Consider the following 16,274-nt stretch of genomic DNA (forward strand, 5'->3'; position numbering starts at 1 on the left):
ATTGTTCTATTTGCTCTCTGCATTCCCCCAGATGAGCTGGCTCTTGTTATTTATTGCATCTGCTTGTCTCCCATCTTTAGGACATGTCTGCCCTGAATTCATCCTCCCTTCCCCCCACCAAACTCAAAAACAGCCAGAAATATCTTGTCATCTCTTCTGCTTCACCTGTAATTTGTCTCATGCTGGCAATGAGGAAAACCGTCTGCCTTTGTCAAGATCAAAAACGCCACAGTGGCCATGTGATGTCAGCTTTTGTTAACCCTGTCTCTCTCCCCTTTGCCTCCCCTCTCCAGATTGTTGCAGAGAGGCAGATGGGTCTTCATTCTCCTGCAGCCTTCTTTCTCCCCTGGCACATCTCCTGCCATTTGGAGGTACCCTGGTTGAAAGGGCAGGGAGAGCAAGCACCACCAGGCAGCAGAATGGGTTCTGGACCCCCTTCCACACTAAGTGGAGCCAAACTCAGGCTTGAGGCAAAGATCAGGAGATGCAGCAATGTGGACCACAGGCCACTGAGGTACACTGGACCCCTGAGGTTTTACATAATCACATGTCATCCTCTTGCTCTGACCTCAGAATAAGAAAAAGTGAGCCTATCTCTGTTACTGCAGTGCTTCTGCCCATGCCCCTTCCTGCCTGTATCATGAGCAAGGGAGCACTGGGCTGGGGAGAGGCTGACCACATTGGGGGGTGAGGGGAAAGGCACCCAGGAAGGGGCAGGATGGAGGTCGAGCCTGCTGGAGCTGCCTCAAAACCTTACACAGAATAATTGATTGTGCAAAGCCAGTTGCTACTGCCACACAGTGTTAGGGAAATTCCCTTCCCTAGCTATGTTATCAAGCAGTCTTTATAGTATAAAAGTGTATTAACTATGTTAACTTTTTTCCCTCATACTTGGTACTGGTGAGGTCACAGCTCAAATCCTGTATTCAGTTTTGGGGCCCTCACTACAAGAAAGACATTGGGGTGCTGGAGCATGTCCATAGAAGGGCAGAGAAGGAGCTGATGAAGTGTCCAGAGTACAAGTGTTATGAGGAGCAGCTGAGGGAGCTGGGGTTGTTTAGCCTGGAAAAAACGAGGCTCAGGGGAGGCCTTATCACTCTCTACAGCACCCTGAAGGGAGGCTGTAGCCAGGTGGAGGTTGGTCTCTATTCCCAAGTAACAAGTAGTAGGATAAGAGGAAACAGCCTCAAGTTGCTCCAAGGGTGGTTTCCACCAGATATTAGGAAGATTTGCTGCACTGAAAGGGTGGTCAGGAAGTGGAATAGGCTGGCCAAGCATGTGTTGGAGTTACCATCCCTGAAGTGTTTGAAAAGGTGTGGCACATGGGGATATGGCTGTTTTGAACATGGCAGTGTTGGGTTAATGGTTGGACTTCATGATCTTAGAAGTCTTCTCAATCTAACAATTCTATGATTCCCTGTATTAGTTCACATTATAAATTGCAATGTAAGGAGGCAGTGGAATTTTACTGAAGCCTTTGCTGTTGTTGTCTTGAGTAAACAAACAGGCAACAGCTCAGGGCATGGGCCAGGGAACAGCACAGCCCTGGAAAAAAGGGCTCTGCTTCTCAGAAGCTAAAGGTTGTTCATGATCCCCCTGCACAGCCAAGGCAAGGCCAGTATCCTCCCCTCAGCATCCCTCCAGTATTGCCTGTGGGTGCCTCAGGCCGAACTGATCCCTGGGATATCTGGATGCCACAGGAATAGTGTTGTTTTGCAGGGTTTTAGGGTGATTGGCTGTCCTTGGTGATCTGTCACACAGTGTGGTATCTGAGTGCTCAGAGGGGCCCCATGCTGTACCCCTGCATCACCGCAGTCCACAACTTCCTCGTGAGGGAAAGTGCAGGGGCAGGCACTGGTCGCTCTGGCAACCAGTAAAAAGACCCAGGACAAGGGCCTGAAGCAGAGTCAGGGGAGATTTAGGTTGGATATTAGAAAAAGTTTCTTCACCCAGACGATGGTCAGGCACGGCAACAGGCTCCCCAGGGAAGTGGTCACAGCACCAAGCCTGACAGAGTTCAAGAAGCGTTTGGACGACGCTGTCAGGCACAGGGTGTGACCCCTGGGGCTCCTGGGGCCCGTGGTGTGACTCCTGTGCAGGGCCAGGAGCTGGACGCGACGATCCCTGCGTCCCTCCCAAGCCGGGATAGCCCGTGAGGCGATCGCCGCCAGCCCCGCAGCGCCCCCTGCAGCCCGTCGGTAACCGCGCCCGAGCCGCCAGCCCCGCCCCGCCCCGCCCCGCAGGCCCCGGCCGCGCCGCTCGACGTCGGCGCAAGGCGGAACGCGACTGCCGTTTGAATTCCGGCGGGCCGGCGGGCGGGTGGCGCCGTCTCCCGCGGGGATGGCGGTGCTGCGGCCCTTCGACAAACTCCCGACGCTCAACTCCGGCGTCCTCCTGGTAGGTCCGGCGGTGGCGCCGCTCCGCGGCCCGGCCCGGCCCCGCCGTCCCTCCTCCGCCCCTTTCCCCGGCGCGGCCCCGCTGCGGGCGCCCGCCTGTCCCGTTCCCCTCCGCCGCGTCGGGCCTTGCCCGCGCGCCGGCCCGGCCCCGCGCGGGGATTGGCTGTCCGGGGCCGATATGCAAATGTGCGGCCGGGCGCGCGCTGTGCTGACCGCGCTCTCGGCTCTGCCCGCAGCTCGTGGGCTCGGACGAGGCGCTGCAGCAGAAGCTGGCGGAGGCGATCCTGCAGGAGAAGAAGGACTTCAACATCAGCATGTGAGTGGTGGGGAGCGGCATGCTGGGGCCCGCTGCCACCTGGTCCAAGAGGTGCAAACCAGTGGCTGTGACGCGAATTCACGGAAAGCTTGCGCTTCAGATTCCTGATGCACCGAAATTGGTTAAAAGCGCAGGTTCCGCCCCCGTGGCAGGAGTGGCGGCTGTAGAGCACACGGTTCAGAGAGACACTTCGCTCTTGCGAACGCTAGAGAGCACCACTGCCCAGATGTGACCGCATCTGCAGCGGGGAAACCCCTCTGTCCTCAGGGCAGGCAGTTTGGGCATGCTTGGAAACGGAAAGAGGGGGAAGCATTTCCCACGTTCGTGTTCACGATGCACGCACCCTTGCCTTTTGCATATTGATTACTAAATTGGAAAGGTGTGAGAGCAACACATTTTTTTTCCCCGCCTGAGAGACAGAAATTAAACATCCTGGGACAAAATGGGACAGGTACAGTGCTTGCAAGTACTTGCAGGAGAGCAAGTGTTTCTGAAAGATGTCCATTGCTTTGGATGCTCTTTGTAGCTGTTTTCTGGTTTGTATGCACACTTGTGCTTTTCCTCCTTAAGATACACTTGGGATTTCAGCTTTAGCCACATGACATGTCCTGTCTTAAAAGCTTGATTAACCAGCTTTTTACAATAAAATGTCCTTGACAGCTCTTTTGCCAAGACCAAATTAGTTTAGTCAGCTCTTCAGAAGGTGTTTGTGTTATTTCTCTGCTATGGCTATGCAGTAAAAGCAAACCAAGCTAATGTTCTGCTGGCTAATTAGAGTGACTGTAGTGCTCTGATTGTGGCATCTTGGATGTCTATGTTAATAGTAAATGAACCACCCCATTTTCTATATGAAACTTGCAGCCTCTGCTGAGCTGTGGTGTGCCTTAACTAGATGGCTGCAGGTACTACAGCTGTGTAACTGCCCAAAGGCACAGAATTGTGTGCTCATGCTACACAGTAAGGTACATCCCTGTGTAAATATTTTTCGGAAGGCAAAGCCAGTGGTGTTCTTTCCCCCACTGTGTTACTTTGTGATTGTACACATTACAAACAAATATGATATCTAATCTCACAGGTCTACCTGTCAGGAACAGCTGTTGGGCGAAGAGTTACAGGGCTTGGGTTTTTTGTGTCTCTTATTGCTGGTGGGGGGCGAGGCTTCTGCAGTGCATATCTAGAGACTGCTGTCATCATCTAGTCATGCTGGTTTAAATATAACAGAATTCCAAACAATGCAGTGCTTTTCTGGGTCGCTTTTTTCTTTCCCTCAAGGTGATCTGATACTTTCATCAAAGAGTCTCCCTAAATTTCACCTTAAATTAATAAGCTGGTTTGTGTTTCAATTAATAAGCAGTGTGTCTTTCAAGCTCACTTTGCTCATCTCTTGTGTTAGTTTCAGAATGTTTTTGTTAAATCATATCTTCCATAAACAGAAGAAACAAAATACCTTTATTTGGAGACTAGCAAACAAAACTACAAACTACATAGGGTTAAAAGAAGGGAATGTGTGCCATGGTCTGTGGCTGCTGCAGAAAACTGTTAAGTCCTTGAGACTGAAATACTAGAAGTAATATTCCCCCAAGAAGACCAGAATCAATGTTTCTTCCTTGGCTTCCAGAGAGAAACTGGATTGTGAGAGTGACTGAACGTTTGGGATGTTTGTTTGCCCAGTTCAAATTAAGGTGATCTTCCAAAAATGCGGTACTGATAATGTTCTTCCCTGTGGAAGATCCAGTTATATACTGCTGAAACATTTTATGGTTGAGTTTTTCGTTGGTACGCTTGTTTGGTTTTTGTTGTTGTTAGTTGTTTGTGGTTGTTTGGCTTTTTTAGTGGGCAGAGATGCAAAAATCCCCACCCTATATTTCTTCCAACAGCTCTAATGAGCAGTGGTAGTACCGTGTTGAAGGATGCCTAAACTAACCTAGTAGCTTCTGACATAGTAAAAGGGTTAAAAGGGAGGGTGATGATACAATAGAAGCTCTTTTTGAGTTATAACTCTATCTGTAAAGCTGTTCTAGGGACAAATTTGTGGTTTAAGGTTCTTCTGTACCTGGAAAGGTCACCTGTCCTGTGTGAGCATATGAGCTGTATCTCTGGAATGTGACAGAAAAGCACTGATGCATTGATGAAACTTTACAGCAAAACATTCCTGTAAGGAATTGGAGTTTGCTTTGTTAGAAAGGACTCTTTGTAACAATTAAATTAAATTACTTGCCATAGAGATCTGCACAGAGAAAATGTTTCTGTGAGACTTGTTATGCTCTAATAAGCGTCGCATTATAACCAGCCTTGTCTAGCAATTACAATTGTGCCTGTCAGCAACTATGAGTGGGCCTAAGATATGAGAGTACCACTTAAACAATCACAGTGCCTCTTCAATGCCCACGTATTTAGTAATTAGCAGGCTTCCTGGTAACTTGCTACAGGGTGAACTGCAGTGGTTGTGTGATTATGGGTAAGTGGGTACTGTCTTGCCAAGCTAGTTGGTTAAACTGGCAAATTTGTTATCTTTCAGTCACCTTGCTACATCCCTCCCCTTACCTTCAGAGAGGGATCATCTTCGACCCAGCATAGATCTGGTTGTGTTTATGATTGACATCAAAAGCAAGTACAGGTAAGAGATGGGAAAAGAGATGAGAGGGGGGACTAATATTATTTCTTGTTTTGATGGCTAAATTTGCATTTTTACTATATTGGAATTGCTGAATAGTGGATTTCAAACCCAAGACTTGCTGTGGTGGAAGAACTCAGTAATATATACAGTGGCTTTTTGGCCTCCAGCAGTGGTTTAGGACTGAATTGCTCTGTCCAATAACATGCCTGTTGTGCACTAAGTTGCCATAGCAGAGAAGGCAGAATTTATTTCTGGATCTGGATATGTGACAATACGAACTGAGCTTTGGAAAGAGGCTGTCTATAGAATTACATGGAAGTGCTGGTGGTGCTGCGAAGTTTTATAACATGCAGAACTCTGATGTGTGCTGGGCAGTGCTGCCCAATAACCAGCAAGTGGCTGCGTCTGTGTCCTCAGTTCACTGATACTCCTGGTCAAGCACTATGGATCAGCACTACAGATATCTCTGGGCAAAAGAGAAAGGTCTGCAGGGATTGATCCCTTTTCTATCATCTTGTGCTCTACATCTTTGTAGAAATTATACTTGTTTCCCCAGGCCACAAGTAAAGACTTGCTAAGGCACAGAAGTCAGCATTTTATTGCTTACTTAACTTGTGATTGATGATCCTGGGCTCTCATTTACCAAAAATGACAGGCCCAGCTGCATACTTACAGCACAGATGGTGCTGCAGAAATGTGTGGGCAAGCGCTTCCTGAAAGAGCCGAAGTGGTGCTGAAGTTTCATTGGATATTAATGAATTCAGATGCTTAGTGTCTGTAAATCATGGAGGACACTGTTCAAACTAACTCTAACTGTTGAGTCTTGAGTAGAAAGGATATGTTATGGGTTATTAAACAGCTGTGGGTATTACAGAGGTCTCTGATGTCATGCTTTTAGCATAAAGCAGAACTTCGCAAGCTCACAAATCAGCAGATGTTAACATCATTGTTTCTCTAATTGTGCTTCTGAAAATTATTCCTGTTTTCCTTATGCTGCACTGGTTTAACCTCCCTGTCCAATTGGATTGTCTGTACTTTTCTGACAGCTTGAAGAATGTCGAAACTTCCCTAGCTCATGTGGATGCCAGCTTCTTCCTGGGGAAAGTGTGCTTTCTTGTCACTGGGGGTACGTATGGCACCTCTTCCTCCTCTTCAAGCAGCACAACTCACTGTTGGTTTTCTTAAAACAGGGCACTGACTTAACTTGAAACAAACTAAAGGAAACCAATGGCTTTGTTGCAACTTTGTTTAAATTATTTCTGAACTCCTCTGCCTTTTTTTATTATTTTCCTAGATAAAACACTGTTCTCTCATGATCACTTGCTCTCTCCTTTTTATTTTTGCCAGTCAGACCTCTCTTCTCTGTCCCTAATCCCTAAATATGATTTGTGTTATTGATTTTTTGTGTGTGTGTGTGGCACTCCACTGGTCTATCTGCTCCTGCAGATCTGACTTAATGATAATCTTAATGAGCAGTGAGAAGCATATGATACTGTGGTAATAAAGTGAATCTAAATGGATGAGCTACAAAACTATCAAGTATAGTTTTAATACAAACTGCTGTGTACTGTCTGGCCATGTTGTGCCTCTAATCTTTCTGTCTCCCCATGCTTTCCTGTGTACCCTCCCTGCTTCACCTCTGAGGAACTGGAGGGGCCAGACTGTACTGCTCAGTGTTGGAATAGGTGCTGTATCCCTGGAGTTTGGGGGTCAGGAGGCTTAATTCTGAAATAGAGAAGTCTTAGCATTGTCTTGTGTTGTGGCTCTCTTGATGAAGTGAATTCCTTGGAGATCAGACAACTCTGTGATACCATTTGACTCAGGAGAACTTTTGGTAAGTGAGTGGAAGCTGATGGTGTGCTGATCCCTTATGCGGAATGTTAATGTCACATGGAGAGTGATGTGGTACTATTCCTGCTGTTAGTATTATGAGACTTCTGTGCTAATTCTGTTTCCAAAATTGTACCATTTGGTTTGCACTACTCACTGTTGCCTTACCTTCTATTATGCTCCAAAAATTAGCTCTGGATTGTTCTGTGGATGTGGAATTTCCTAAAACTTTTCTTCACTGATTGCTGATTATGAGGCTTGTAATGTAGGAAAATGTTTTTTTAGTTGGCAGGGTGAATGCTTGCAGCATTGAGACGAATGCTGTCTGTAAATTAGGAGAAGCCTACTGCAGTCCTGTGCTATTCTGTGAGCTGGAGGTAAGGTGCTTATTTGACATCTCAAGGGATTTCCGAATTTCACTGCTCTGTGATTGTTAGAAACATCATTATATTAGCAATAAATACATGTAACAATAAATACATATGCTGCTGGCCTTCATAAGTGTCAGAGACCAGACTGTCTACAAGAACAGTAGAGGTACAGGAGTCTGGCTGTCCTTGAAATTAGTCTTCTAGTAATCCGGTCCTTCCTGTGCTACTTCAAAACCTCATGAAGCCAAGCCTAAGCTAACAAAAACCATCTCTGATATGCAAAGCCTTGGTACATGTGTTCCTTGCTGCATTTTCTCTTCCTGGGAACCCCTTAGCTGTTATTTGCTATGTGATTCCCTTGCCCATGTAACGTTTTGTGTCAGCCTAACTTTGTGGCTTCACTGATGATTTTGCCATCTGATATGCCACTCTTTGCAGTTACCTGCTTGGTCTGAAAAGCTGGAGGGAGAGTTTGGCATTCAGCAGCAGCACACTTCACTTTTCTGTGTACTTGTCACTGCATGCTCAGAGACTGCTTCCCTACCAGCAGGTAGAATCTGTGCCTTTGGCAAGCCCTTCAGCACTTCCAGCTGGCAACACTGTACCTTCCTTAATATTAGGGAAGTAAATGGGCCTGTTCGGGGTTTTCTATAGCTAGCCACTTGATCCCTGCTCTGGTTCTTTCTTTTATCAAAGCTTACTGTTGCTTTTCTTCTTTTCTATTGATTAAATAATTTCTCCATTCTGTTTCCAGTTGGAAGGCACTCGAATTGCTACTGCTCAACGACTTGTGCGAATGTTAAGAATCTGTGCTGGTCACATACCGGGAGTTTCTGCCTTGTCCTTTGTCTCACTGATGAGGAAGTCTGATGATGATTAGCTTCTTATTGTGATACTTCACACACATTCATCAGGTTTTTTTACATCACGCATTCAAGCTGCCACAGTTGAAATCACATTGGGAAGCTTTTTTTGATTGACTTGTCATGACCACTCATCCAAAACTGTTCCTAGTTGCTTACTTCTCAATAAAAGTTTGATTCCTATTCAGTGGATAACATATAGGGAGGGCAGTTTGAACTGGGGATTCTGATCCATTATTACATCTGAATCCCGTTTCATGATCAAGTTTGAGTTTTTTCCACTTGGCCAATGGCCAGGAGCTACATGTTTTTCTGAGAGAATATTAGAAGAACAGGCTACTGTCTCCAGAGTACCAGAGAAGAGGCAGCAGGCTCCTTCTTTTAGCTGAAATGCAGCACCTTAGTCTAATGTGAAACCTTGCTGCCAGGTTTTGTCTGTCCACCAAGAGAAGAATGGGGAAGGAAGGCTGGCCTCGAGCTTCTAGATAGATCGCACTTGAGGCAGTTAATGATCCAGCTGTGTGAGCATCTGCCCAGCAAAGGACTCACTATTTTCATGTCTGGTACCTAATAGGGAAGGAAGGGACTAAAGAAGATAATCAGTCTATCACTTTAGCTTTCTTTTAGATCCTTGAAGAAAAAGACTCCACCTGTCAAGCCCAAAGACAGCCCCAGTAGTGCAGCCTCTGGGGCTGACCAGAGGTGAAACCTAGCAGCCAGCACCACAGCAGCACACAGAAAACAGGTTGTCTCCTCTGGTTTGGCATATGCTGTGTATAATCCCTTTATTAACAGGTTCTGACCAGCTATAAGTTGTGCCTTGTGCTTACTGCAAGTCACTAAGGTTTGAGAGTTCTAATTTAATAAAATAAGTAATATGTAATAGTTGTATGCTCTTTATTAGTGATGTGGCACAGCCTCTAAAACCTGCAAACGCCTGCCCCAGTTTGCCCTGGCAGGCTGGTCCTTGCTGGCAGCTCTAACTCCCAGTTAGTTGTTTTGCTGCACTCGTGGCTTCAACCATGTGGTGGTGGCAAAAGCTTTTCAAATACAGCCCTTTCTGTTCATTGAGTTGAGCCACCTGCCAGAATACAGTGCTTTTTGAAACGCTGGGATGTTTCTTACCCAGAACTGCATGCCAGGTAGAAATGAAGCCTAGAGAGAATGTGTTAAGCTCCCCTCTGGTTTAATTTATTTAATCCCTAATAGTCTGCTTTAATGTTCCTAGGTGCAGAGCTCTAGCTGTGTGCACTGTTTCAGTTAGCTTGTTTCTGACATCTGTCTGTGAGCAGGAAAAGCAGAAAGCAGCACTGCAGGCTTAATCAGCTGTGAGTGTTGGCAGTCCTTGCAAAGACAGCTCAGCAAGGCACAAAGCCTGTATCCTTGCTCAGAGGACACACAAATCCCAGCTCCAGTTGTATTGTTGCTGATGGGGGAGGGCTAGGGTGTTTGTCAGCTGAAACAAAAGGAGCTAAACCATTCAGCTGTGTTATGATGCCCAAAAGGGCTGGACTCTGGCTAAAACCCAAAGGAGAAAGACATGTGCAAACTGTCGTGGCTGTGTAAGGAGGATTGGAAGCTTAATGGGCATGCCCTACTTTCGGCTAGCTTTACCATCCTGAAGGTACTAACCAGGACTTGGCCACCAGAGAGGGGAAAATCATGCTGAGAAACAAGTTTCTGTGTTGGTTATGCTGTCTCAGCCCTGCTCTTGCTTTGAGTCCCTCAAAATAAAGGAGACCATGGCTTAGAATAGGCTGGTTTCGATTTGCTCTCGATGTGCAGGTGCAGTCTGTGGGAGGAAAGGAAGTGGCATAAAATGAGCCACTCTTTTGTGTCCTCTGCAACTCCTATAAGGAAAGGAGACTTTTCCTCTCCTAGGTTGCTCTCCAGTTCACTCTAATAACCCACAGACTCGGGTTAAATCCCTTTGGCCTCAAGAGTAATTTCACTGTGCTTTTTTAACTAGTGAAAATGAAACTTCTTTTTGGTCCACCCAGAATGCTTTGAAGTAACCCACATGTGCTACTGTCCACTCCTGCACCTTCAAGCAGGTTTTTTTTTCCACTGTTGTGTTTCAGATGTGGTATTTCCTTCTATTACTTTCAAAGAAGAAAGATGCTGTTTTTACTTCCTACAGGTGGCTGAATCTCAGCTGGTACATAATAAAATCTAGTTCCTTAAGAGCAGCATCTTCCTTCACCTTGGGGCAAATATTTTTCTTACTCTTAGGAAAAAGTATTTACTAGAACTGGCAGGGGAAGCGGAGCGTATCTAAGAATATGACACTGTGTCTCAGGTCCATCATGTTTTACAACCCAAAGTAGTTGGGACACATCTAAAGCTACATCTTCAACTATGTAAATACCTCTAGGAGCTGTCGGCTATTAGTTTAGACAGGCCATAACACTGCCCTTACTACCAGAGGAGACAAGGCAGCTGAGGATATCTTTCATCTGGATGGAGTAGCCAGGGCTAATGTTTGATAAAGGTCTTGTGAAAGTAGCACTTAGACTGGGATCAGAGGCATGGAAGGCCTGAAGCTGAATTAAAGCTAGTTACTCAGGTTCTGTTGTGTTCAGACCTCGTGAAAGAGTTTGCCAAGCTGATTGAAATCTAAACTAACAGAAACATTTTGAAGTTACTTGCTTTCTCTTCTCTCTTGCTTCAGTTCCCTATCCCTGTGGAGATTTTCAAAGAGGAATCCCCCTCTCTGTGGTGAAAGTACCTGTGAGTGTTGCTGGTTTGACTGTTTCAGTTTGTGGATGTGTTTCTGTTTGTCAGTTATGTCAGCAAAATTAGAATAAAAGCAGTTTAATTAGTATAGAAGAGCTCATACCAGTTGCACTGGTGTAAACTTTTTTTTGGGGATGGAACTAAATGAGGTTATAATATGGTTTCCTCTGCTATGGCAGGTTGACCCACAGGATTTCATTTTCAATCCAGTCCCTTGAAGAAGATTTTGCCTCCTCAGCCTGCTAGCCAAACAGCTCACAAAGGTGATCTGTGAGAGATTTCGACACAAATCAGCTTGCTTGGCATTACTTGGTGGGATTACAGCTCTCTGCTGTGCCAAGTTTTCTAAGACTAACTCTGCTGCACCAGCAGTTAAATCAGACCAACTTTTAAGCATGATAAAACATGATATGTTCAGTCTATACCAATGGGAGAGAAAGTGCATACTGAAATGGCACCCATAGTAAAAGATCTCTGTTCCTGGAATAAAGATCAGAGATAAATCCAACCTGGGGATGTATCTGTCCCTTCCAAACCTTGAAACTGGTGGTAGAGCTTTAGATTCAAGGCCACCTCTGGTATTTGCTTTGGGGACTGGTTAAAACTGGCCATCTTTGCTTGCCAAGACCTGTAGTTTGAAGGGAGTGGCTGGCTTAGGTCAGCAGTGGTGCCTAGCAGCTGTGGTCAAGCTGCAAGAGCTCCTTGGTTGCTCTCATCATGACCACTGTTCACAGCAATGGTGGACAAGAAGGGACTCGTGCTCTGCTGCCTCGAGCTGAGTGCCAGAGCTGTGGCAGAGGTCAGCTTTGCTCTGCTGCCAAAAGCAAGGAAGAGGCTTCCTCCTGTGGGGTTTTTAACTTGTCTTGATTTTGCAGGAGCACTGGCTGTTTTCCAGCTGCTCTGTTTCCATTCAGCTGGCCTGGATCCCCTGGCAGTCTCCTCTGCACTCTGAGTGTTCTCCACTCCCCACCCTAAGCCCTTGTGCAGTGTTGCTGTGGGCTGCTGAACCACTGCCACTTTCCCTGGGCATGCAAGTGAAAATTCACTGTGCCTCGCTTGCTCTGCTTCTACAGCAGGATCTGCCTCCACTGGGGGTTTGTAACGAGGGCAAAATGACATTACTTTGGAGTCGCAAATCTGGAATTGAGTGGAAACATTCCGAAAAAACAATCTTTTTCCTCTTCAGCAGAGTTTGACTTTTACCTAAGTTCTGTGGGGGAGGGTTAGGTGGGGCCTGCTGGCTGGGCACCTCCTGAGATCAGCTGGTTTTGTGCTGCTTACATGCCTGACTCCACTGCAGGGAGGCTGCCTGAAACTGGCTGCAATCCTTCTCATAAGGCATTGCGGCATGGTTAGGTTTTGGTGTGAACTGGAACGAAACCACCCTCTGAAATGCTGAAATTCCCTGCACAGTTCAATTATCCTTGAATTGGCCAGCGGGGAAATCAAAGTCTCTGGATCTGTTCCTCGCTGTTAAATATTAATACAGCACGGCGATACTAGGCAGGAAGGCGTCCCCTCGGGTCAGCTCTGTGCAGGAGGGGCTGTCTTGGCTGTGAAGAACCGGTGTGCAAGAGAGGTCGGGCACGGGGGACTCTGGAGTGACGTGACTTGCTGAGACTCCTTGGCAGCTGAGTAGCGTGGGCTCCCAGCCCGTGCTGGGCCACGTTTCCTTTGCCACAGGCTCCTTCTGCGAGAGCTGCCACGTGCCGCGATGTCGCATCCCTCGTTCCCCTGGAGCTTACCGTGTGCTGGGCCATTTTGAGAGGAGCCAGGAAAGGCACCGTGCCCGTGTGCCCCGCCCCGCCGCCTCCTTTGCCGAGGGGAGTCAGCGGTGTGTGAAAGAGAGCCCATGCTTTACATACGTGCAGGCAGCCTCCTCCCGCCGGCCCAGGTGCAGCTGGGTACGACAGCCCCGTGGGCTCTGCGTGTCACGGGAAGGAGCACCGAGCTGGGGCAAGGACAAAAACAACGAGAGAGAACACCTCCCCTTGGGAAACATGGCCCTGGTGTGCAGGGTCTGCTCTAGCAGCTGGATCCCAGCACCCTCTTGGCGCTACAACAAGCTGTGCCAGGGCCAGCTGAAGCACTTGTGCTCAGGCATGCTGGAAAAAAACTAAAAAGCCCAGCCAGCATTAAACAAGCTAAGGAGGCTTTTCCTGTTTTCTGTCAGTATGGAGTATTGCTTTTATGTCTTCACATGAAAGCTCTCTGGTCCTGCTATGTGCTCACCATGCAGTGACAAGGTGACAGTGCCATGCTGTGACTGGGCCTGCCTTGCTCCTGCCCTGTGCTTGGACTGTTGGAACACCTTGGGTGTTTGTTGAGGGCTGGCAGTTCTTGAGGCACTATCGTTGTCTGCACTGGTCAGCTCAAAGCTCTCCCGAACCTCTGTGCTGGCCACTCTCCTAGTTTTGACAGCAGCACTGGCATTGCCCCAGTGTGAATATTCAATTTTTTTCCCCCACTGCTGTTTCTTTTTCTTGCTCTTCCAGAGATCACAGACGTGAAGCCAGGACTGCATTTGCCTCAGCTCAGTAACAACCTATGGCTCATGTGGTGGTGGAGTATCTCTCTTTAAAGACAGGTGCTAGAATCAACTAATTAATCCTCATTTCCCTGTGGGACTGAGGGGTGACTCAGTGCCTCGTGCTGTTATGCTGAACAGCAGAGGATCAAAGGCATTAGAGCTGGGGAAGCCCTGGGATAGCACAGTGTCACTCTGTGCCTGCACACCAGGCACCTGTAAAGGCTCAGTCTTCCACACTTATCTCCAGGACTTTTTTTAGCCATGCAGGGAATTGAAAACTCTGCAACCTTAGAGACAAGGCTGGAGCTGCCATCACTTTGCACCAGAGGGGTAGTTTTTATCCCTTTGAAGTTGCCTTTTTACCTTTTCATGACAACCCAACTTGGCCACCCTGAGCAATTCCCCCTCCTGACTCCTGACAGGTCCTTCACTGTACCCACTGTGTATGTGTCTGGGTGAAAGGCAGGGCAGGGAGGCTTTAGGCACTGCTGAAATTGAGCTGCGGTGGTGATGCTCATCCCTCCTGGGCATTGTGACCCCCAGCATGCTGCATGTGCCAGCATGGCTTGACAGCCCTGAAGAAGTGCAAACAAACCCCTACACCTGACCTTGGGCTGCCCTGGCATCCATCATGCTGCTGCGTGAGCTGTTCGCAGGGAAGGGAAGGGGAGTTGCTTGCACGCAGATGTTGTGTAATACAGACCTATTTCAAACACAAGTTTGCAGGCTGGGAAGCGTTTGCCCAGTCTAGGGGGAAGAGGAAGACCCTCTGGGACAAGGGCTGCTGCAGTGCATCTTCTGCTCTGTGTTATAAAGGAGATGAAACATGAAGCATGTGCTTTCTTCAAAACCTGGGTCTTACCCAGGTTGCATGTGGAGCATCACCTGTGAGAGTCCCCCTGAGTGTGCATGAGCTGTGGTTTGGCTGAGCTCAGCCGCTGTATGGGACTAATACATAGTGATGGTGTCCTATAAATTATATAGTCGCAATGTTCACCATCTGCTCTGCACTGAAAGCTGAGAGTGATTGAGATCTTCCCCACTTCCCAAAGCTTGACTCTCTTGCTGAGCTTGAAATGTGTGTGTATATTTCCTGTAAGTGGTTCTGATTGAATCAGGTAAAGAGGGAATTTTTTAAGCAGGCTGCAATGTTCCCTGCACCCGAAGTGAGAGCTGAAGCAGTGGCCAGCATCCCATTATAAGGCTATGAGTAAAACTGAGTCTGATTTCATGTTAATTAGGTTCTAAAGGGACTGAATCTTGATTGCAGTGGTCATATCAAAGATTTAAAATAGTAATGCAAAAAGCAAAGGAAACCCCACAGTGATTCATACAAGAAGGGGAAATAAAGACAGTCATGGAGGAAGAAGGAGTTTGAGGGGGCCTGAATTGCTCTGCTGCCCAAAAGCAGGAGGGGATTTGAATCAGATTATCCTCATTAGATGTCTCTTTAAAGCATCATCAAGCCAGATGAATGGTCTGGGGGAGAGCTTGCAGGCATGGTGGCTGTGATTATCACCAGGGATTTGCAGTCCTAGTTATCTAGCTTAGAGACAAGATTATTAGGGGGTATAAAGCTGTTCCTGCCCTCAGCCTCTAATGTGCATTTTTAGGCTGGGTGATGGGAAATGCTGTGTTGCTGCACAGCCCCTCGGAAGCCTGCCTGCATCCTCTGGTGGTCTAGGCCTCTGCAGGGCTGTGGGTGCAGTGTGGAAGAGAAAGGGACCTGTGTGGCTAGGAGATCTTCCAGGGGGGTGGACAGGCAGCCTTCCCTGGGGACTGTGGCAAAGGGCAACACCTCCCATATAGGTGCTCACACTGTGCTAGGAAATGGAGAGGGGATCTTGGGAGGTGGGATTATACCCACCTGCCTTGGCAGAGCCGTTCGCTTCCCACAGCATCTCCCTTCTTGTGACAGCCTGTGCCAAAGCTATTCATCCTTCCTGCAGCTAGAGCCTTTGAAGCCCCAAAGGCTCAGAAGCTGGTGTGGCCGTTACAGAGGGAATGCCTGTGAGCTGTGAGGAGGGCTCTCCCCTTGAAAGGGAATCAATGGACATTGCCCACAGATTCCTTGGAGTTCATCCTCAGGGGTGGTGAATACGGCACAGGGCTGCTGGCAGTCACTCTCCACCTCCTCAGCCCTGCAGCTGCAGCAGCTTTTCATCCTCCCCTTTTTCTTCTGCCCTACTCTGTGTGTTGCACTCCTGTTTCTTCTCTGGACTTTGGCAGGATGGCCAAGGCATTGTGCCCAGATACCAGCCAGGAGAGGAGGAGGTGCACAGGCCAAATCCACCTGTCAGTTCTCTTGTAACATTGCATCCTTAATACACTCATGGAAAATCATAACATTACTCTGCACTCAAGCCTATGCAAGTAAAATCATTCTGGCTTTTTACAGCAGGCTGAACCTAAAGGTCTGTGGGAAGCTGGAGGATATTGTAGAGGAACTGGGGCAAGTGTGGCTTTGATTTTTGGCTCTGGAGTCATCTGCTGGAGATTCATGCCTTGAGAGTGCAGTGGTGGGGTTTCCCACTGTGAGTACAGGGGAGATTTCTGCCCTAGCATAAAGGATGCGTGATCTGGCTGAACTCACCTGTTCTGAGGTTTTTCCTGTG

The 16,274-nt window shown here is 47.7% G+C and overlaps 1 protein-coding gene across 1 annotated transcript; it reads left to right on the forward strand.

Moving 5' to 3' along the window:
* Positions 1-2,243: 2,243 nt before the first annotated feature.
* On the forward strand, positions 2,244-9,276 carry CENPM (centromere protein M). The gene is made up of 6 exons (XM_053942546.1): positions 2,244-2,397; positions 2,633-2,712; positions 5,231-5,329; positions 6,376-6,455; positions 7,445-7,536; positions 8,285-9,276. The coding sequence occupies exons 1-6, from the start codon at positions 2,341-2,343 to the stop codon at positions 8,408-8,410; spliced, it is 534 nt and encodes a 177-aa protein (XP_053798521.1). The 5' UTR covers positions 2,244-2,340; the 3' UTR covers positions 8,411-9,276.
* Positions 9,277-16,274: the final 6,998 nt, after the last annotated feature.

The sequence above is a fragment of the Vidua chalybeata genome, chromosome 5, assembly GCF_026979565.1.
Source record: "Vidua chalybeata isolate OUT-0048 chromosome 5, bVidCha1 merged haplotype, whole genome shotgun sequence".
In the NCBI taxonomy this organism is placed as follows: Eukaryota; Metazoa; Chordata; class Aves; order Passeriformes; family Viduidae; genus Vidua; species Vidua chalybeata.

Coding starts and splice junctions, on each gene's coding strand:
- CENPM (XM_053942546.1), top strand. CDS start 2,341: ATGGCGGTGCTGCGGCCCTTCGACAAACTCCCGACGCTCAACTCCGGC. Junction 2,398..2,632: donor TCAACTCCGGCGTCCTCCTG/GTAGGTCCGGCG, acceptor CTCTGCCCGCAG/CTCGTGGGCTCGGACGAGGC. Junction 2,713..5,230: donor AAGGACTTCAACATCAGCAT/GTGAGTGGTGGG, acceptor GTTATCTTTCAG/TCACCTTGCTACATCCCTCC.